Source organism: Macaca fascicularis, chromosome 4 (genome assembly GCF_037993035.2).
Source record: "Macaca fascicularis isolate 582-1 chromosome 4, T2T-MFA8v1.1".
NCBI classification, from domain to species: Eukaryota; Metazoa; Chordata; class Mammalia; order Primates; family Cercopithecidae; genus Macaca; species Macaca fascicularis.
In genome coordinates this window covers 111,562,263-111,585,277 of record NC_088378.1, presented here as the reverse complement: position 1 = coordinate 111,585,277, position 23,015 = coordinate 111,562,263, and the positions used below count along the sequence as shown (strand labels likewise).

At 36.3% G+C, this 23,015-nt stretch overlaps 1 protein-coding gene across 1 annotated transcript in view; it reads right to left on the bottom strand.

The window, feature by feature from the left end:
- The window catches only part of LGSN (lengsin, lens protein with glutamine synthetase domain), a 40,955-nt gene extending 19,877 nt beyond the window's left edge, over positions 1 to 21,078 (bottom strand). The window contains exon 1 of the mRNA XM_015449259.4: positions 21,002 to 21,078. Coding sequence (XP_015304745.2) covers positions 21,002 to 21,031 — 30 coding nt within the window. The 5' untranslated portion in view covers positions 21,032 to 21,078. The remainder of the gene's footprint in view (positions 1 to 21,001) is intronic.
- Positions 21,079 to 23,015: the final 1,937 nt, after the last annotated feature.

Below are 23,015 nucleotides of genomic sequence, written 5' to 3'. Positions count from 1 at the left end.
TAAAGTACCTTTTCCTATCCATCCTGTCTTTACTGGGCATTTATCCACATCCTCCTTCCTTGATTAGTGCAAAAGATGGTACAACACGTAGGCCTAAAGTCTCAGCTGTATGCATTGAGAGATAAAATTTCTACATTATTTTACCTAAAAGTCATCCCTTTGGAAGTGAAATTTTAGGATTTTCTAGCTAAGAATTGCTTAGAACAATGAAACAGGTAATTGGAATGTTGATAGTCTGAACTGGGGGAAAGAAAAACTATTAGGAAACTAGCAAATGAAAAATTTTTCTGAAAACTTTAACTTCTGCTCTTGTCTGTGTGTCTGTCTATATGTATATATCTGTTATGTGTATCAGATGTTTCTTTCTGATCTTATATAATATTTGGCAAATGAAGCACGCTTTTATATTGTTGGCAAAATAAAATACGAATATCTTCAGAATTGCCAATACTAAATATAATTCAGAATTTTTTTTTCTGAGTCTACTGGTCAGAAAGGTTTATGCTGTTTTGCTATATGTTTTTTTTTTTTTTTTTTTTTTTTTTTTTTTGAGACGGAGTCTTGCTCTGTCACCCAGGCTGGAGTGCAGTGGCCGGATCTCAGTTCACTGCAAGCTCCACCTCCCGGGTTCACGCCATTCTCCTGCCTCAGCCTCCCAAGTAGATGGGACTACAGACGCCCGCCACCTCACCTGGCTAGTTTTTTTGTATTTTTAGTAGAGACGGGGTTTCACCGTGTTAGCCAGGATGGTCTCGATCTCCTGACCTCGTGATCCGCCCGTCTCGGCCTCCCAGCTATATGTTTTAAGGTCATAAAATTGCTGCTTCCGTAAAATTTTGATATGTGCTTGACTTGTCTGTAAGCTGACACTGAAAAGGCTGACTACTGGGCTCCCCTGAGGCCTTTCACACATCTTACTGTGAGCTTATGTCTTTGATTTTGAGCCTTTGAGTTCTGAGGCATGGAGAGGTGGTCATGGTGAGGCCTGGAGACATGTATGTCCACTGTACCTGGGCCACCAGCTGCAGGGCACAGCCAAGCCCAATATTGTCCTGCCCTCCCTCCTCCAGCTTTGCCTCCTGGCCATGTTGAGAGGGGTTGGATCCTCCAGACATCTTTTTCATAGCTCCATCCTCTGTCCTTGACTCTACACTTGGTGTATAAATTAGGGACCCAGATGGGCCCTGGCCTTCCTAGCCATCCTAGGTGCCACTCAGGACCCATGATGACTGGGAAAGACATTAGGGAGAACACTTATGTTATTTTTTCAAAATTATTTTCAGAAACTTAAAATCTTAAAGCCGTGTTAAATTCAGAAATAGGGAAAGGAGCAGTGGTTCACTCCTATAATCCGAGCACTTTGGGAGACTGAGGTGGGAGGATCACTAGAGCCCAGGAATTTGAGACCAGTCTAGGCAACATGGTGAGATGCACTCTACAAAATATATAAAAATTAGCTAGGCATGGTGGTGTGCATCTGTAGTCCCAGCTACTCAGGAGGCTGAGGTGGGAGAAAGACATGAGCCTGGGAGGCAAAAATTGCAGTGAGCAAGATCATGCCACTGCACTCCAATGTGGGTGACAAAGCAAGATCTACCTCAAAAAATAAAAATAAAAAATAAGAATAAATTCAGAAATAAATACTCATTAAATATCTGAGTCATTTCTAAGTAAGTTAAAATACTGAAATATTAATTATTAACATAAATTTATGCTTTAGCATCTTATTTTATATGATATTGAAAAGGTAAATATATTTAGATCTATTAAAAATAATTGAGGAAACGTCTTTCTAAAAAATTATGAAATGGTTTTCATCTGCAGATACTGATATAAAACACTTCAAAATCATTTACTTTCTAGGTTTTACACTGGAAGTTAGAATTATTAAGAGTTAAATTTAAGTTAATATATGTAACTATAACTACTAAAGTAAATAATTTGGCTGGCCATGGTGTCTTATGCCTGTAATCCTAGCACTTTGGGAGGCTAAGCTGGGAGGATCACTTGAGGTCAGGAGTTAGAGACCAGCCTGGCCAACACAGTGAAACCCTGTCTCTACTAAAAATGCAAAAATTAGCCAGGCATGGTGATGCACACCTGTAACCCCAGCTACTAAGGAAGCTGAGGCAGGAGAATGGCTTGAACCCGGGAGGTGGAGATTGTAATGAGCCAAGACTGCACCACTGTGCTTCAGCCTGGGTGACAGAGTGAGACTCTTGTCTTAAAAAAACAAATAAACAAAATAAAATAAATAATTGCATATGCAAAGTGTACAAGAAAAGCAAGATTGTCTTTGACGAGAAAATGAAAATGTGTGTTTTTTGAGAAAAAATAATTTTGTCTAGTTTAGAGGTTTTTTAAAGGTTCTTTCAAAATGAAAAAATGACATATATAAAATTTAATGGATATTCAAGTTTGAGGGAAAATAGAAAAAAATGTAAGAGGCTATAAAAAGGTTTATGGAAATCCTGTGTGTTCAAAAGCTGATTGAAGGTGAATGTATTTGCTTATAAGGTTTTATTAAAATTAGCTGTAGTATTGATTATACACTAATACAAAGTCAAATTCATATTTCTCTGCAGAGTTCACAGGGGAAAAAAGTAAAATTCTGTTTTTTCCTTTGAATAAGAATTTATTGTAGTATTAATAAGAGTGAAAGATTTTCATCCACCTTTTGAGTAAAATGCAAAGAAAAATAGAGGAGAGACAGATTTTGTTTTATGCTGTCTTTATTATGTCTTTTGATTAGGAAAACTGAGTCTCCTCTTCATCAAAGAATAAGGATTTTTGCTTTTGAAAACCTTTTAATTATCAGTTAGGCTAAATGAATTACTATTATTTTGCCATAATCTGCGATTCTATTTTAACAGTGTTTAAAACCTTTGGCATATTTGATAGGCTTCCTAAAATCAAATTTCAAATTCTAAAATTAAGTCTTTTTTACTTCAAACTAACTTTAGGATGTTCCAAAAGGTCCCTGAAGCATCCAAAGAAGAGATAATAAATAAGCTTCTTTGATATGGTAAATAAAATGGAAAGCATTGTAAAATAAATGATACTTAACATTCTCTGAGTTATATTTTTATGAATATATTGTGAATATGTGTTTCAAAATTGTATGTGACTCCTAATATTCTGATATATCTTAATATAGTTATCAGTAATAATTATGTTTATTTATGTCAAATTATTATAGGATACAGAAACAGCCAAATTTCCTTTTAACCATAACCATTTTAAGTCTTATTGACAGTTTATGAATTCTGATGAACTTTCTGAAAGCCCATTACAATCAAGTAAAATCCTAAAATGTTGTGTCCTCAAGGAGGTTCATGGAAAGGTTTGAAAGAATGCTCATAAACACTCTTGAATACAGGTCTCTGATAACTCTAGAATTATATCATTTGGACGGGATAGGAATACTAAAAACTCTAATGAAGAAGTTGACCAGTTTATAAAATTGCTAACTTAAGTAGCACAAGAACTAATTGAATACCAAGGAAATACTTTGGCAGATTACCATGCTAGATCAGCCAGTACTGAAATTGTTAAAATACACCATTTGAATGAGGTTCGTGGTTCAAGTCAAGTTGCCTATAATAACCCATTTAACAAACAGTGCTGTGCACCTGAATTGAAGAAACAAAATTTGTATTTAAGATAATATAAATTCAGTGTCGAGTGTGGACTCATGGAGAGTCTGGAGAGCTGCCTGGTCCTTCTTGTGTGATTAAAACTTCCATCATTGAAAGCTCTACACTTGGCCAGGCATGGTGGCTCTCGCCTGTAATCTCAGCATTTTGGGATGCCAAGGTAGGTGGATCACTCGAGGTCAGGAGTTCAAGACCAGCCTGGCCAATATGGTGATACTCCCATCTCTACTAAAAATGCAAAACTTATTCAGGCATGGTGGCACACACCTGTAATCCCAGCTACTTGGGAATCACTTGAACCCAGGAGGCAGAGGTTGAAGTGAGCCGAGACTGCGTCCAAATTATATTTTTAAAATTTTATTGGTGTCATGACTATTCTAAGTTGCCATATAAAGTGGTTTATAAATAAACCAATAAAGTGGTTTATTTTGTTTTGTCAAATCCATAATCCCAGGAAGACAATAAAAACTTCAGGACATTTTTGCTACTTGATGGGCCATTTGAACATTTACACATGGCTTCTATTCAATTGTTATTTGTAATGCATGTTTTCTAGTTATACACAAGCTTTCTTCATGCAAGAAGGCTAATGCAATAACCATAGCTAAAATAGCTTAACGGTTACCAAGAAATGTGTTTCTGTCATGGGACATTCCTAGAGAAATCTCCAACAATAAAGGTACTTGTTTCACTGGACAAGTTGTAAAACATAAGATGTTACAGATATAATAGAATTAGGCAAATCTAACTGAATGGACTGAATTGTCTTGGTCAAAGGTACTGTAGACTGATGACAATCAGTTCCTCTTCCAATCAAAACATGAGTTGACTATTTATGAAACGGTCACTGCAAGGCCTCTAATAATAGAACCTTATGTATCTTCTGCACCTAAATTCTCATATGACTAAATGCTACAATGCAGGCTTTAATGCATTGTGCCAAAGTGTATTTTCATTAGGTAAAAAGAGCTTTTTATGATCCACTGACCGAGTACAGTCAAACCCTTCATGGTCTAAAACTTAGAGATTGGGCCTTCTGGAAACACCATCAGAGAAAGACTTCCCTTGCCACCCACACTGCAATAAAGTGCTGGGACTTTGAACCTTGAGTCTGTAATATTACAACTCAGAAGGCCCATCCAGCCTCTTGAAACCAAATACTTCTTAGAGACCTTAAGGTAAAGCTAACCAGAGAAATTTCTCCCTAGAAGCAGATGGCATCCTAGACATAGAAAGCTTTCCCAAGATCATGGAACAAGACTTCTCTCCCATCATAAGATTCCTAACCTTTCTTAACTTTTTCCTTGCTTATGCCTCTTTGAACAACAGAGTGGGAAAAGGGGCCTTGTGTGTACCCATGGAGTATATTTTTATTTGTGTTAGATTTCACAGACAACCTTATACATGAGCAACCTTATCTCTTGACGGATGCAGGATGAAGGGCCAGTGTAGGCTAAGAATTTTAATGACACTTTTGTTACTCCATAATCAGTCAGAAATAGAACATCAGTCCACTTCTCTTAACCTACATCCTAGGTTAAATAAAACATTGCCAGGAGCCTTCCACTTTCTTGATGGGCATCATTTGTTAGGTCCCTTTTTCTATGGCTTAGAGTAAATGAGGTAATGATTAGAAATGTATCCCTTACAGTAGTCTCTATAGCAGATTTTACTGCAAACCCTGTGGCTGTGCAGCAGACTTCTTTAAATTCTCTTTCTAAAGTTGTGCTAGATAGCTCTAGATTACCTACAGGCTGAACAGGGAGAAATCTGCACAGTGGCTTACACTTCTTATTGTATATGAACACATTGGATTTTGTAGAGATTCAGTTACAAGAGATTAATGAACAGGATCCTTAATTAAAACATGTAGACTTTTCACCTGGCTTATTCTTTGAGCTATTTAATTTTAGTTGATTAATAGGAACCAATAGGAACCCTGGCTAAGGAGCATACTCCAAATTCTTGGTATGCTCCTGCCAGTCACTATAGTGGTCATTATCATTTTCATTCTGACAGTCACAACAGTATTCTCCCTGGTATGCTATATCTCTCCAAAGTTTTAAATGTTTGCAGACAGCCATGTGTAGAATGTCAGATGGTCTCTTTGACGGGAATGACAAAATCTCAAAGAAATGCCTGATCATGAGGACACTATAACCTAACAATAACAGAAAACCCAAAATAATGGTAATATGAAGTAGCACCAAAGCCCTAAGTTTTGGTCACACTCTCATCTAGGTGAGAACCTGACCAAAAAAAGAGAATTGTTAAAATTATGGAAGACCATTGTTTTGGACTGAACTCTTGCATTAGGCCCCAACAGAACAGACCAAATCAAAACAAAATCACTCATGCTAATACAACATAATCACAGTGAAACTTTAAGGAAGAAGATAGATTCCAAAGCAGAATAGGTTTTTTTTTCTTCTGAAAACAGGAGATACCAGCATAATAAAGAAGTCCCCTCTGCTCTAACCTTTACAAAAAATTAATCTAAAGTAAACAATCAGGTTATTTTTCCCTCATTCTGTTTCCATATTCCCACCTTACAAAATCCACTGTACTGCTATTTCCCAGTGGAATTTGAGACCAAATAAGTCCATTTACAATGGTGTGAGAGTGACGTCAATGCCTAAGGTTTCGGTCAACCTCTCAATCTTAAGAGGTTGACCCAAAGGGAGGAATTATTTACATAAAGCTGCCTCTTTACATATCTTAAGTTTGGCCTAGAACTTTATAAACAGACTATAACTTACTCCTGTACCAATTAGAATTTCAGATGCCTGCCAATCACAGGCAGCCAACTGTTCAAACCATGTTCAAATAAGGGAAACTCCCAGCTGTAACTAATTCAGCTGTTTCTGTGACTCATTTCTGTCTTCTGTACATCACTTTTCTTGTTCTGTCCATAAATGTTATCCAACAATGTGGCAGCTTCAGAGTCTCTCTGAACCTATTTTGGTTCTCAGGGAGGCCCAATTCTCAAATCATTCTTTGCTCAATTAAACTCTGTTAAATTTAATTTGTCTAAAGTCTTTTAAATAATATCCAGCCAAGTGTGGTGGCTCATGCCTGTAATCCCAGAACTTTGGGAGGCTGAGGTAGGCGGATCACTTGAGGCCAGGAGTTCAAGACCAGCCTGGGCAACATGGCAAAACTCCATCTCTACAAAAAATACAAAAATTTAGCCAGATTTCGTGGCACATGTCTGTAGTCCCAGCTACTTGGGAGGCTGAAGCATAAGAATTACTTAAACCCAGGAGGTGGACGTTACAGTGAGCCGAAATTGCACCACTGTACTCCAGCCTGGGTGACAGAGTGAGACTCTGTCTCAACAACAACAACAAAAAAAGTCTTTAAAACAATACCTATAAAAATATTAACATTTTAAAAGCATTGTCATATCAAGACAATATTTTATATTTCATCTAATACCCACAACATACAGGGAGTATTTATTATTACCTATATTTTTTCCAAAGCAGAAATAGGCCCACAGGGGTTAGGTAATTTGTCCAAGGTCATATCTGAGGAAGAATGGGAATTCAAATCCACGTATTTTGTTTGAGGTTCTTCCTACATCACCAAAGCTTGACAATTGACTTAAATGGAATTCTGTTTTTATGATATAATGTTATCTGTGTAACTCATAAAACTTGTTTAACTTCTTCAATTATATATTCTTTTTCAATTGTATTTTTATAACTCTTTTCTATATAAAAGTAAAACCCATTTTAATTCAGATCACCACCAGTTTAAACTTCATTTGTCCCAAGAGTGAGGATGTAACCTAGTATGGATAAGGCAAAATCAAAGACATAAAAATAAATAAAATATAAAACATGATTCACAAAGAATATTACAATCTAGTAGAGGCAATAAAGTGTTGTTGTGGCAGTTAAGGGCCTCCATGTTCTAAAGAAAGAGATATGATTAGGTTAGCCTAGTTCACGGAGAGCAAACTCAAATACCAGACAGATTACAAAAAAACACAGTGGGCTGGAGGGCAGACACAATAGTTGATACCCCTTCCCAAGAAGGAGCCAAAACAGGAGTCCAGCCAATTGTTGCCATATTAAAACGTGGCCCTCATGTCGCCAGTTTTACAAATTTTCAAAAAATGCCAGAAATATGGATTTTTATTTGAAATTTTGTGATTGTTAAATACTGTCAATTGATTTAAAATATAAGGTAAGAAGTAAAGAAATAAACTTTCTCAACTACCACACAACTAGGTCTCAAAACTACTGGAATGCTGTTTAGAATATGGAGCAGCTCTAGAGATATGAGGCACAACTGTATCAGCAGTGACCACCTGTCTTTTCCCCAACAGTGGTATCTAGCGTGGCACTGAAGGGTGATAGTGACAACATTTAGCCATCAGTACATCTAATAAAAATAACCAACACTTACATTGCGCCTATTATGTGCTAGATCTCTTCTAAATGCTTTACATGTCTTAATTTATTTAGTCTGAAAAAGATCCCATGTGATAAATATATTACCATCCTGTTTCAGAGATGAGAAAAATTGAGTCAAAGAAAGACTACTCAACTAACCTAAGCTCACAAGTCTCATAAGTGACAAAGCTAAGATTTGAACCCAGCCAGTTGGCTCCAGAGCACCAAGTACTTGGCACATTCTTGATGAACACTGTCATCAGGATATCCTCCCAACCATTGCTGGGGTGCTGGGAAGCTGTAGCAAGGTCCTGGAGGACCCGTGTAGGGCCAGGTACTAGTTCTTTAACTATTTAACTGATGGGTTGTGGACAAGTCCAAGAGCCCCAGGAAAATGCTAGGACAGGTAGAAAAGTTTGGGTAGAGTAGACCATTAAGAGGCTCTTGTTAGCCACTGTTTACCAATTAGTTTAGAAATATTTGACCATTTATCAAGTACTCAGTGATACAGTTCTCCCTGGTTGCAACATTATGTTGGAAAAGCAATGCCTGATGCATAGTGAGTACTAAATAGAGGTCAGCCAGAATTATTACCTAGGCACCATGCATTACTGAGGACTTCCCATGGAAAGATAACTCATTCTAGATTACCTCACAGGCCCTGAGCAGCCTAGAGGTGATTTTCTTTGGGTCGGGCTCTATTCCCTTATCTAAGAAGTTCTATATTCTAAACACAATAAAATAGGGTAACCGCTCAGGATCCTGAAGGCATATTAAGCAGTCCAAGGATTCTCAGAGTGGAGCAGTGTGACCCAAATAGCCTTGCTTGGATTCTACAGTAATGCTATTACTGCACAGGCAGAATATTTCAGTCTTCAGATAGGCCAAGCTTAAACAGAAGAGGGAGCATTTGAGCTGAAGATAGAGAGAGAGGTAAACCAGCCTGGAAGAATCATGAGCCTAAGTACAGATATGCAATTTCATTTTGATTGCATGGCATACATATACAAATTTAATTTATGCTTAATTTAGACAATCCCAAATTTCTCCTACAACAGGTTGATTTTCATTCTTTTGATATTTTCACCAGAGCAGCTTTTCACAATTTCAAAATGTTTTCACTATTGTTTCGTCAGATGGCTCCTTTTTGTCTCATACATGGGAATGGCCATAAAGAATGTTTCCTTCTTACATTCAAGTTCATTACAAGACATTTTTATAATTCGTGTTTTTCTTACCATGGTGATTCTTTTGAAATGGTGTTTATATGGTTTAATATAAGTTTGTCATTTTGCATTTCAACTCAGTGACTTGATCAAATTAACCAAAAAATGCTTAACCTAAAGGAATACTGCCAAGCATTAAATGTAGACCCTAATTTGACCTAATAAATTTATTTCCAATATAATAATGTGTTATTTAGGTTCTAAATATCACTGATTTTATTGATTTACTTTTAATTTTCTCTAACAGTTACCTTTTTAATGTCAATACTAAAAACAAAAAACAAAAACAAAAACAAAACAAACTTTTTTTGACCCCTGTATAATAGTTATAGTCTGAGGTGTAGCCATTAATGCATTTGCCAAACACTCTGATTTTGTTAATGAGAGAGGTGCATGGAAACGCAAACAAGCAAAACGAAATTTCATCAAGTTTTAACCTCTGTTAGAAATAGTGGAAAAGGGGATCAATAATTATCAAACTTAAAAGAATATGTCAAAGATGAAAGAATGTGCCTTCAGTTACCTTGAAGTATCTTCTTCAAAGAAAAAAGAAAACGTGCTTAAAATATTTAGAGAAGTGTTATTTAAAAGACTACATCACACACTTGTATTAACTACTTTTAAAATACCCATACCTATTAACCTTGTATTCCTACTCCTAGCAACTTGGTTTAAGAAAATAATCCAAGATACATCATGTATGTTCAGTGCCACCTTCATTATAATAGTAAAAATGTGAAAGTAACATACAACAAACTAGAAAGAGTAAATACACATGGCAATTATTTTCAATTGATTTAACATTTAAAAATAAATGTTTCTGGCCAGGCATGGTGGCTCATGTGTGTAATCCCATCACTTTGGAGGCCGAGGCAGGTGGATCACCTGAGGTCAGGAGTTTGTGACCAGCCTGGTCAACATGACGAAACCCCGCCTCTAGTAAAAATACAAAAATTAGCCTGGTGTGGTGGCAAGTGCCTATAATCCCAGCTACTCCAGAGGCTGAAGCAGGAGAATCACTTGAACTCGGGAGGCAGAGTTTCAATGAGCCAAGATCATGCCATTGCACTCCAGCCTGGGCGACAGAGCAAGACTTTGTCTAAAAAAAAAAAAAAAAAAAAAAAAAGCGTTTCCATTTTCCATCTTTTGTCACCTGAATTGACACAACTTTTTTAATATCTTGTTTTTTGATGTGTCTTTTTAAAACTGCCCATTTTTATAGGATTGTCTAATGGGTTTTTTTTTTTTAGCGTTTTCCTTTAATTTTTTAAAGTGACAGATAAAATTCTATGTATGGTATATACCACATAATGTTTTAAAGTATATATACATTACAGAATGGTTACATCTAGCTAATTAAATATGCATTATCTCACATAGTTATCATTTTGGTGATGAGAACACTTAACATCTGCTTTCTTAGCATTTTCAAGAATGTATATTATTAGCTATAGCCACAATGATGTGTAATACATGTCTTGAACTTATTCTTCCTATTTAACTATAATTTTGTATCCTTTGACCAACTCCACAATCTCTAACCATTCTCTGTGCATCCAATGTTACCCTTCTTCTATCCATCCTTCATACTACTGCCATGTTGTTTCTCTATAGCACAGTTTTGGTTTCGTTATTTCTTTGCTGAAAATACCTCCACAATTCTCCCTTCACCTTCAGGGAAACTGGTATTCTCTAAGGCTCTGCATAATCCAGCCTCTCAACAATCTCTCCAGCCTTCACAGCTGGGAATTTTCACGTACAAACCCTATCTCCATCTGTACAAAACTAGTTTTATCATTTCTTGTGGCCACACTGTTTCCTTCTTTCCTAGGCTCCTGTTGATTCTCTAGCCTGTCCTGGTAAGACAGTTACCTACTTTTCTGGCCACAACCAAAAATTAACCTGCAGGGTGGTTTGATGTAGCCATCCATTACAAAATGATTAATTTTCTTATCTGGGGAGAGAAGGGCTGCAAAAGGTGATCTGGATCTCCTTTCCTTTTAAAATGTTTATTAATTTTAATTGACAAGTAAAAATCGTATATATTTATGGTATACAATATAATCTTTTGATATATGTATACATTGTGGAATGGCTAAATCAAGCTATTAGGATATATATTATCTCCCATTTCTTGTGGTGAAAATACTTAAAATCTATTCTCTCAGTAATTTTTACATATACAATATGAGAGTATGTCAAAAAGTTCATGGAAATGGAATTAAAAGATAAAAACATAAAATATAAACGTTATTTCTCAACATAAGCTATATCAAGGTTAATACACTTTTGTAAGCAATCATAGCAGCCATTTAGTGCATCCTTTTAAAAATGAGCATCCTGGAATTTAAACATATTAATGTAGTCTTTTTTACATTATTAACTAAAGAAAAATGAATCCCCTTTACAGATTTTTGTAAGATTAGGAAACAAAAGGAAGACGGAAGGAGCCAAATCAGTGTTGTAAACCGGATGCTTATGATCTCCCATCAAAATGCTCACAAAGTTACCCTTGTTCGATTAAAGGCATGAGCAGGAGCATCATCGTGGTGAAGTAGAACTCTCTGGTTAAGCTTTCCTGGGCATTTTTTTGCTACAGTTTTGGCTAACTTTCTCAAAACACTTTCCTAATAAGTAGGTATCATTCTTTGGCCCTCTAGAAAGTCAACAAGCAAAATGCCTTGAGCATCTCAAAAACAATTGCCATGACTTTTGCTCTTGACTGGTCCACTTTTGCTTTGACTGGACCACTTCCACCTCTTGCTAGCCATTGCTTTGATTAGGCAGTATCTTCAGGATCATACTGGTAAAGCCATGTTTTTCTCCTGTTACAATTCTTTGAAGAAATGCTTCAGAATCTTGATCACACCAGTTTAAAATTTCCACTGAAAGCTCTGCTCTTATCTCCAGTTGATCTGGGTACAATGGTTTTGCCACACATCAAGTAGAAAGTTTGCCGTACTTTAAGTTTTCAGTCAGAATTGTGTAAACTTAACTAATTGAGATGTCTATGGTCTTGGCTATTGTTTCTGCTGTTAAAAGCCAGCCGTCTTCAATCAAGACATGAACAACTAGGGCAAATTGATGTGGAAGGTCTGTCACTTCAAGCTTCATCTTCAACATTGTTTAATCTCTTCTCAAAAAGAGTCATCCATTTCAAACTGCTGATTTATTTGGAGCATTGTCCCCATGAACTTTTTATAAAGCATCAAATATTTCACCATTCTTCCACCCCACCTTCACCATAAATTTGATGTTCATTCTTACTTTGATTTTAGCGGAATTCATACTGCTCTGATAGACGCTCTATTCAAACTGATGTCTTATGCTTAGTGCCTCAAACTATATCCTGTTCAGACACGTTATAACAAATTAGCCTGAACTTACTTTGGTTCAAAAAGATTTTAAAATCCATGTACAGTTTTTTTTTATAATACGCATTTTCCATGAACTTTTTGAGGTCCCCTTATATATTAACTGTAGTCACTATGTGGTACAGTAGATCTCTCAAAACTACTCCTCTTTCTAAATAAAATTTTTTATTCTTTGACCAACATCTCCGCAATCCCTCCACCACCTACCCTCTGTTAACCACATTCTGCTCTCTGCTTCTCTGAGTTCAACCTTTTTACACATCACATGTAAGTGAGATCATGAAGTATTTGTCTTTCTGTGTCTGGCTTATTTCACTTAACATAATGTCCTCTAGGTTCATTCATGTTTTAACAAACAACAGAAAATTTTATTTGGCACTTAAGAGATCATAATGCCTGGGCTAAGCTAATTATTGCCTGTTTAAGGCTTCCTTCCTTTTAAAGGCTGAATACTATCCCATTGTGTATATATATCACTTTTTCTTTATCCATTCATCTATCGCCAGATGCTTAGGTCAATTCTATATCTTGGCTATTGTGAATAATGCTGTAATACACATGGGAGTGCAGATATCTCTTCAACATACTGATTTCACACCCTTTGGATATATATCCAGTAGTGGGATTGCTGAATCATATATAGTAGCTCTATTTTTAATGGATGATTGATGTTCTTAAGTCTCCAATGAAAGTAGAATCCTTATTAAACTTTATGTCCTCTTCAAATAACTCATAGTTATGTTGTCTTCATTATAATTAGTAAATTATATAGTCTCCCTTTGGAGATCTCACCTAATGCTTCATTAAATAACTTTCAGTATCATTAAAGTAGAGCTTTCGTCCATCTATAAGTTTTTTTTCTCCAAACTAAAAGGCATTAATTACTTTAGTCCAGACATTATGATCTCTTAAGTGCCAAATATACAGTTAAGTGTCCCTTGTAGAATTGAGAAACACTACATCTAGGTCAGGATACTATAAACCAAGGAACTTTTTATATCTGTAATACCCACTTGGGTAATCTAGAGTAGAGATTACATTGATCTGAACTAGGAGAATAGCTCTGGAGTAGGGGGCGAAATGAGCATAGTGCAGACATACTTGGGAAGTAGATTTCGCAGTTTGGTATCGGGCTGGATATAGGAAGTGTCAGAGACAGAGGACTGAAAAATGACAGTCACATTTCTACTAGGAAACCCAAAAAGCAAAGACTTGAGAAGGGAAATTATGAGTTCTATTTTGAGCATATGGAATCTAAGGTGATTGTGTCACCTGGAAGTGTCCAGCAAGCATTGACCATAAGGGTCAAAATGCAAAAGCGAAATGTAAGGAAAAAATAGCCCTGACAGTGGTTAGAATTATTAAGGGAAAGAACAGGGACTGAGAAAATAAGAATTCTAAAACAGAACTGAGATGTTCATTTAAATGGTGTATAGTAAAAATAATAAATAAATAAATAGAACTGAAAACCCACCATATTTAATGAGCAAACATAAAAAGGAAGTACCAATGGACCAAGCTACTGAAATGATAAATAAGGTTGGTATTAATACTTGCCCATTGTATTTTGCAACCCAAGTTACTGGAGGCCTTGGTAAGGACAGTCACAGTGGAAGCATGTGAGCAGCAGCAAGATCCAGTGAGTTGAAGAGGAATGTGAGTTGTTTAGCCCAGGATCTATACCCAGTAAGCACACAAGAAATATTAACAAATGAAGATATGAAATATAACTCAAAAGTATGAAGAAGACAGAAAAGATGTGTACTAGCGGAGAATATAGAGGCTCAAGAAAAGTTTACGTTGCTTTTAGGTAGAGAAGACTTGCATATATTTAAATGCTAAGACAGCCAGGCGCAGTGGCTCACACTGTAATCCCAGCACTTTGGGAGGCCGAGGCAGGCAAATCACTTGAGGCCAGGAGTTGGAGATGAGCCTGGCCAATATAACAAGACCCCCGTCTCTACTAAAAATATAAACATTAGCCAGACATGGTGGTGCACACCTGTAATCCCAGCTACTTGGGAGGCTGAGGCACAAGAATCGCTTGAATCCGGGAGGTGGAGGTTGCAGTGAGCCAAGATTGCACCACTGCACTCCAGCCTGGGCAACAGAGTGAGACCCTGTCTCAAAAACAAATAAATAAATAAATACATACATATATAAATACATGCTTAATGAAAGGAACCAAAAAAGGGGATGTAGGATTGAGTAGAAAAAAAATAAATGGAGGTCCTGGGAGGACAGAAAAGATGGAATCTGAGGTTGAAACAACAGAATTAACTTTAATACATTTTCCTCTATCAGAGGAAGAAAAAACGTAGATTGTTAGAAGAAAGAGCAGAGTTAAGAACGGCATGTTTGTGTCCCCCACAGTCCATACAGTAAACCCTAACACCTAATGTGGTGATATTAGGAGGTGGAGCCTTTGAGAGGTGATTAGGTCATGAGGCTACAGCCTTCATGATACAATTAGTACCCTTACTGGGGGGGGAAAAAAATAGAAGAGTGCTTACTTCTCTCTCTCTGTTCTCCACCATATAGGATACAAGAATATGTGCATCTATAAGCCAGAAAGTGAGGCCTTACTAGATACTAGATCTGCCAGATGCTTGAACTTGGACTTACAGCCTCCAGAACTGTGAGAAATAAATGTTTGTAGTTTAAGCCAGCCAACCTATGGCAATTTGTTATAGCAGCCCAAACTGGCTGAAACAAGGAAGAGAAAAAATGAGGAGGAGGAAGAGGACTATTAGGAGGAGAAGGAGAGAAAGAAAAGAATTGTTAACATTTCATGAGTGCCTTTCAGATGAGATAACTGAGTCTCAGGAAGGTTTTCACCCAATAAATGGTAGAATTTCAATCTAAAACTGATCTTAAACCTTAATCTATCTTACCCATTCTGGATAAGAAAAGGTGGAGAGTTGTGGTGCTTCCAGTTGTCCCTTTAGGGTAAGAAGTGCTCAGATAGAGTAGGAATATGGAAGACTAAAGGCTTAAGGAGAATGGAAATTGTTTGACATAGTTATAGTGGAGACTGAGAAAGAGCCGACTCAGGAAAGAAAAATATCAAGGGCCCAGAAAGAATTGGAGGCTTTAAAGTTGTAGCGACACCAATCTGCACAGGTAATTATTTTCTCTAGCAATGCTCAGCTGGAAATGTGAAGACACCATGGTTTAAGATTTTATGAGGTCACAAACTCAGAAGGACAATGGCAAAAATAAGTTGAGGATTTGGGCAAGGAAGATGCTAAAATAATAGGATATGGAGCCGGGGCACGGTGGCTCATGCCTGTAATCCCAGCTCTCAGGGAGGCAGAGGCGGGAGGATAGCTTGAGCCCAGGAGTTCGAGACCTGCCTGGGTAATACAGCGAGACCCTGTTCTCCACAAAAAGGAAAAAAAATAAATAAATAATAGGATATGGAATCCAAGACAGATGGGATAGGAAGTAAAGTCAGGAAAGGCTGACAAGAAGAACATGTCAAAGACTGAAGATTCTTAGAAGGTGGCATTTAGATGTATCCTTGTGCCTAATATATTGCCTAGCATAAAGTAGTAATTGAGTAAATAATTTCTAATTAATTAATTACAAACAAGACCTACCATGTTGAAGTATAAGGCCAGAAAGGACATTTGACTCAGACATCTCCTTTATAAAAGATTCTGAATGAGACTTCTTTGGATGTCAACAAGACCTGATGGTAACCCAGTAGGATGATTCAGTCAAAACAGCTTTCCTAGATAAAATATGGCATGGCATTCTTCAAAGTTTTCTCTAGAAAGGCTTAGACCTGTGCTTCTTCACTTAGATGGGCTTGTGCTGGTGAAAGTCTGCTCTACAATGCCTCTGTAGCTTTACTCTATAAATTTTACCTTTTCTTTAGGGTTTTTTCACTGTAGTTATCCTCAATATCAGCCGTTTTCCCTAGGGTTATGATTACCCCACTTAAGATACTGAGAAAACATTATTTCTCATGCTTTTCTGAAATAGCTAAAACGTTCTCTCTCTCTCTTTCTCTGTCTCTGGTGTGTGTGTGTGTGTGTGTGTGTGTGTGTGTGTGTGTGTATGCATGCCTTCACTCTCTATATATCTATATAGACACATATATACATATATTTATATAAATATATATATATGTATATATATTTCAGTGAGGCAGCTGAGGATCTGATAAATACAGCAACTTGCCTGGCTTCATACCTAAAACATAGCAGAATTAAAATATGTGTGGTTTGCAACTCTTATTTCATTTTTTCATGCTGCTTAAAAACTTTATATGTGACAAAATACTGAAAACTAAGGAAATCCAAGTCTTAAAAAAAAAAAAACTCCACACTTCGAGTGAGAGTTCAATAGTATCTCTATCTTTTGAAGTAAAACAAAGCACAGAAGGAAAATCCAGATAAATTTCTTGGAATTTGCAAGGAATCAGAATTTTACTTAATATAATGGGCCCAAAATGGAATGGGTTATTTGTCAAAGTGTTGAGTTTCTCATCTCCAAGCACATTTGTGGGGAGATTAGATAGCCAAATGTCAGGGTCAACCTGGTTAATTTCCACTCTTACCATCAAATTTTCACTTTCTGACTTTTTAATTCTCATTATTATTACAAGATAATAACCTAGATCTAAGCTGGTGGATTAGGTGGAACATTGACATGTGACCAAGAATGATAGAGCAACAATCATTATTGAGAGCTCTGTGTGAAAGAAGTATCAGAATGTAAATGATATAGCTGCTTCCATATGAAACGCTATGAGTCTCGTTTTTATTCCCAACAAATTGGCAAATAGTCAACAGTGGCATCAACCCATAAACAAATCTCACCTCTATGGGCAAGTTATGCAAAATCTACAATAGAAGTTCTACACAAGAAAAATATACCTAACCAAACATTTTCAGAGAAGGAAAAACATAATTTTTACAAAGGTCTAACACCATGTGATTTTGATAATATGAAGCTAAATAATAAAGAAAACTAAAATAATAAAGGAAGCAAAAAGTTTTGTTTTATTTAGTATGTTCATAAGTATATCAAAAAATTCTCCATATTTTTTAGAGAAATTAAGATTGTATGGCTAAAAATATATTTATCCATGCAGATGGACAAAAATAATTTGTGAAGACTTTGTGGGTGAGCAGAAAAGCAACAAAAATGTTTCAAAGGTAAAAAGACGTGGAAAAAATTTAGATATTCATGTATATATAATATATATTTAAGATAATGGGCTCTGTAATACAGTATGAAAAAGATCCAAGAACGTTATGGAACTGTTAGTGAAGATATCAGCTAATGGGCTGCTGCAGCATATAAAAATACTGTAAATATGAATATAAAAATACTTTAAATATGAGAGGGGAAGGTGTTCTATCCTTTTAAAAAATTATAATATGCCTGTAACTAGATTGTTAAAAATAGTTCTAGTCATTGTGCCTTAGGAAAGCCCTTATAGGCTAGAAGTGGATGGATATATGTTTATGTAAAAAGGTACATTATATATAATTGTTATCATTACTATCATAAGCAAATACATTCCATCATGTAAAGGAAAGCGTAAAACTCTTTAAGTCTGTAAAAATGAAAACAGGAGAGCTATTAGAGGTCAACATAACAAAATAAAGTATATGTAATGAATGACTCCTTTTTAATGAGTTCTCACTATATTGTAAGCACAGTTCTAAGCATTTTGCATGTGTTAACTTATTTAATCTCCACAAAATCTCTTCCTGTGGACACTATTAATGTCCCAGTGAGGTACAGAGAAGTCCAATAATTTGCCCCACATCACACAGCTAGTAAGTAGCAAAGCCGAGATTAAAATGCAGGCATTCTGATTTCAGGAAGTGCGAGCTTAACCCACTGCTCTTGAAACTCTCATCTAATTTTTGTCTTGTCTCTCCATTGAGATTTCTTAAATGGAGAGCTAGTTGATACACTGGAAGTAGGCAGGTTTGAGGTAAATAATTATAAAATGAACTATAAACCTTGAAATCTTCAGAAGACAAATCTTCTGAATTCTAAAAGACAAAACAAATGGAAAATATAAAACAAGAATCAGGTGTTCTCTAGAGTCACACAGACAACAGCATAAAGCAGGGAGAGTTGGGGTAGGTAAACCTCTAGCCTCTTGAAGCAAGCCTCTAGAAGGTCAGGCAGAGCCTCCCATGGGGCTGCACTTCATGCCCCCAACAGATACAGGCTGCAGAGCTGGATGGATCTCTGACTTCACCCCAGATGACATTCATTCCTTCTGTGATATGAAAACGTCAGAACTGTGTCTACCTGTGTCAGTGTTCTCTGTATTGAGTTATAAATATCTGAAGGGCGGAGAACAGATCTTACTCACTTGACATATTACCCAGCTCAGAACCACACACAAGGTTCTTGATAAACAGATTTTAATTGTTATGATATGCTACTCTTTCACTCAACTTCTCAACTTCATACACCCCATAGGGTCTACTATAAGAAATAAGAATGTGTTTTCAATCAATTTTTTGTTTGCCACTGCTAAGAATGTGGCTGAATGCATGACTTTACATCATTGTTTTAAATAGAGAATCTCAGTAAAATATTCTTTAGGGAAATACCAAATCTAAGATTAATAACTGTTCATTTTACTGAAGATTCTAACAAAGAATTTGTTCAGGTTGGGGAAGTAATTATTCTGAGAGATTTTCTCCATACACACTATCTGCCTTTCGGAATCCATTGAGCTTTTGTTCAGGTGCTGTGTTTTGTAGTTTACTTCATGCTGCTCTTGCTCACGTTCCCAGAGCATCTAGTATGAAACACAATCTTCTCCTTTACCAGACATCAGTTAGCTGGAAAAGGAATGTCACATGTCATCTCCCTGCCTCCTTCCATATTCTTTCACTTCCTGAGATTGCGACCCTATACAGGAGAGTATAAAAGAGCTTACTCAGTGGAGTTGGGTCAAGTGGACAGTCAACATTCACCGTTATAACATCTAGTAAATACAATGCTCTATTCCAACTCCAAAGGAACTTTCCTCAAAAGACAGAAAATGTATCTTGCTGTGAGAATTGTGCAGTTTAAAAATCATGTTGTTCATTTTTCTGCCCTCCTAAGAGTAAACAATCAACATTTGGTCTAGACTGGTCTTGAGGAGGGCATGGCTTTTAAGGGCTTTCGTAGGAGCTGCATCACCTGGAATCCTGGGCTAAAATTGTGGGAGCTGAGGAAGAAAGCAGAGTTCTTGCTGTGGGTTCAGAAGTAGTAAGTAAAACCTAGTCCAAGAAGTTACATAGTTAGAAATCGAAAACCCCAAAAGCTAATAATGTACATGCTAATCACCCTTACTTTCTTTCTATAAGCCTTCATTGGCAGCATGAATTTACTTTTAGCTAAATTCTTTATAATCACACAAACCACCATTTGTTGCCTACAACAGTGACATGACAGTACAGGATAAGCCACACCTCCACCTCAGGCAGTCCCTTCTTCACACAGCCTTGCCCAGTTTCCTTATGGAAAGTGCATTTGTTCTTGTCTCTTTCAAAACAACTGCTTGTATTCACTGTACAGATCAGTGAACCCATTCTTAGATGTTAGCGATCTTCTACACTCCATGCATAAGTGGGGACCAGGTTTGTTCTCTATATGCTACTATTTCATACATAATGCACTGGTTTTCACTGCACTCTTCACATAGTAGGTATGCTTCTTGCAATATATTTTCTTAATTTAATAAAGATAACCCACATCCTCCCAAATTTTACCACAACTTGCCTCCAAGTCTGTACTTCAGTCTTTCAAAATGGTCGGTCAGAAATACAAGAGTAAAGGTTGGGTACACACACATTAAGAAGTGAGGAGAAATGCTATATGCTGACAACTGATTATTTTAATATATGCTAGACCCAATGAGTGGCTATCACTATTCATGCTGTGCATTTCAAATATAATTTGAAAACAGGTTTCCACCTTTAGTCATTTAATCTCAAAGCATATTTGTTAGAATGAGGCCAAAGCTTTGAGAAAAACAAAACATTATTCTCTCAATAACAACCAAAATAGAAATAAAATTTTTTATAGCATACGTATTCTTCTGAAACTTGGTGCCTATTGAATCTAAATGACTATTCAAACCAAATGAGCTTTCCTAGATTAATATTTTGAACTGTTTAGTTTTCATTATCTTTATAAACTTACTGTGTAGTAGAGAAGGGCAATTCTTCATTAACTTCTCCAAAGTGGACATATAATAAGTACAATTATGCTACACTTATTCTTACTGGCACTCAAATACTTCACATTTTTTAAAAGATTTGCTGTCAATATTTTAGTTAAAAACATTTTAATGATTAGCTTCATACCTTCTGCAGAAAGTCCTCTTCATTATTCATCTCAATACTTTTTATTTAAGTTCAGCTTTAGAAACCACAATATCCTCAACGAATGCGTTCAACATGTATTTATATATGTACCTACAACAAAGACTGCAGATGATGAATTCCATGGAGGCTTTTCCAGAGAGGTCTGGCAGGTAATAAAAGATAAACATCAGACCCTGATGTGTCATGCCTAAGGCACACTATGCTAGAAATGCACTAGAAGAATCGAATGACAAATGCTTGTTTATGCCTGAATCCCTGCAAACAAAAGACATAGAAAGCTTAAAATTGTGTTGATTGACTTTTTTCTCCAGAATACAGAATCTTTGTTACATAACAATTGTATTCTGGAATGATATCTATTGTCAGATTCAGATGCTGAAACACTTATTAGACAACTATGCTATCAAAGCCCACAGACAAAAGCACAGATGGAAAAATACAGCTATAAGTGACCCAGATTTTTACCAATGGCAAAGATCCACTCATTAGTAATTCTCATTTTTATTTTATTTTCTGGGTCCCTCTGGCCTCCAGATTAATTTTGGACCTTCATTATAAAACTTAAATATCTTTCCTTAGCCTTTTCAATTCTCCAATGTCAGTCTAAGACAAATCCCAGACCATCCCCACTGTCCATAATGAATATGGAATAATACACAGGCTGCCCCATAGGGTCCCATAAACAATCCTAACTCAGTAGAGGAAATAGGGAATGCTTTCTCTTCACTAGTAAAGGGAGTTTGAAATCACACTTCTGCTGCCATCAACTCAACTTCAAGTATAGTTGATAAAGGAGAATATGGAGTTCTTCTGAACCAAACCAAATTCTCTCTAAGTATTTTCCACGTGGAAGTGTATAGTCTCCATGGCTAATCACTTCTGTCCAGGTCTTCTGGGCCTGAGGAAGGCCAAGCCAATACTATAACCAGTCAATCCTGCCTGACTCTCTTGGCCCATTTCAAAAGCCCCATTTCCTAAAGACAGTAATTAACTATTCCTATTTCCATTCCGTTGGTACTGGTTCCAAGACTGACTCTAAAGCTTCTGCTCTGTGTAGCCTGATCTACCACCAGATCTTGGATTTGGACCTAGTTCTGATGCTGATACCTGAAACTGCATCCTGAATATGGCTGTTTTGGATTCTTGAACCTCTCCAAGAAAAGGGATTCTATCTCCTATTCTAGTATTTGACTTGCTTTTGGTGCTTTCCCCCAGATCTCTAGTAGGATGTTTAATTCCCACAATGTCTTATACCAGAGTCTTACCTAAGATTTTCTGAATCCTCTTCTGAAACCATGTTTACTTCCACTTTTACAACTTTTTCCTGCATGTGCTTGTCTCCGTGCAAAACAGGTGCCATTGAGGTATGGAAAAAAATGTTTTGTGAAAATTTCTTTTTTGTTTATGAAATGTTCCCTTTCCTATATCAAAGAAAAGAACTCTAAGCTGGTTTACATATTCAGTTACGTATTGGGACACGTTAAAAAAAATCATTTCTTCATAGTATTACTTACCCAAATTTTCTCCTAGGAATTTTATTGTTATTGAATATGCAATTTGATTCATTTTATCTTCTTTTCCTTACCTTATTTGGACAATCTCTTCTTCTCAATGTGTATCCATGAGTTTTTTATAATATCCTTTCCAGAACCCTTGATTTGCCCATTTTTGTAAAAAGTGTTCTAAAGCTTGGTTGGACATATGGTATATAACCTAATTTATGATATTAGCATGATACATATTTTAAAAGTATTACCATTATTTAAAATCTGTTTTTCCAAAGAAGAAACCAAATGTCAGTAAAGGGCTTAACAAATAGATTAGAAAAACAATAAATGGTCAATAAGTCTATATTAAACATTTTCATTCACAAGCACTTGTTCAATACATACTATATCCAGAAAGCTATCTTTGTCAAAAAGAATGTAGCCATTGAGCCATGAATGTAAATGATACAAGCCTTTCCCTTACCACTCTTCTGAGACAACATATG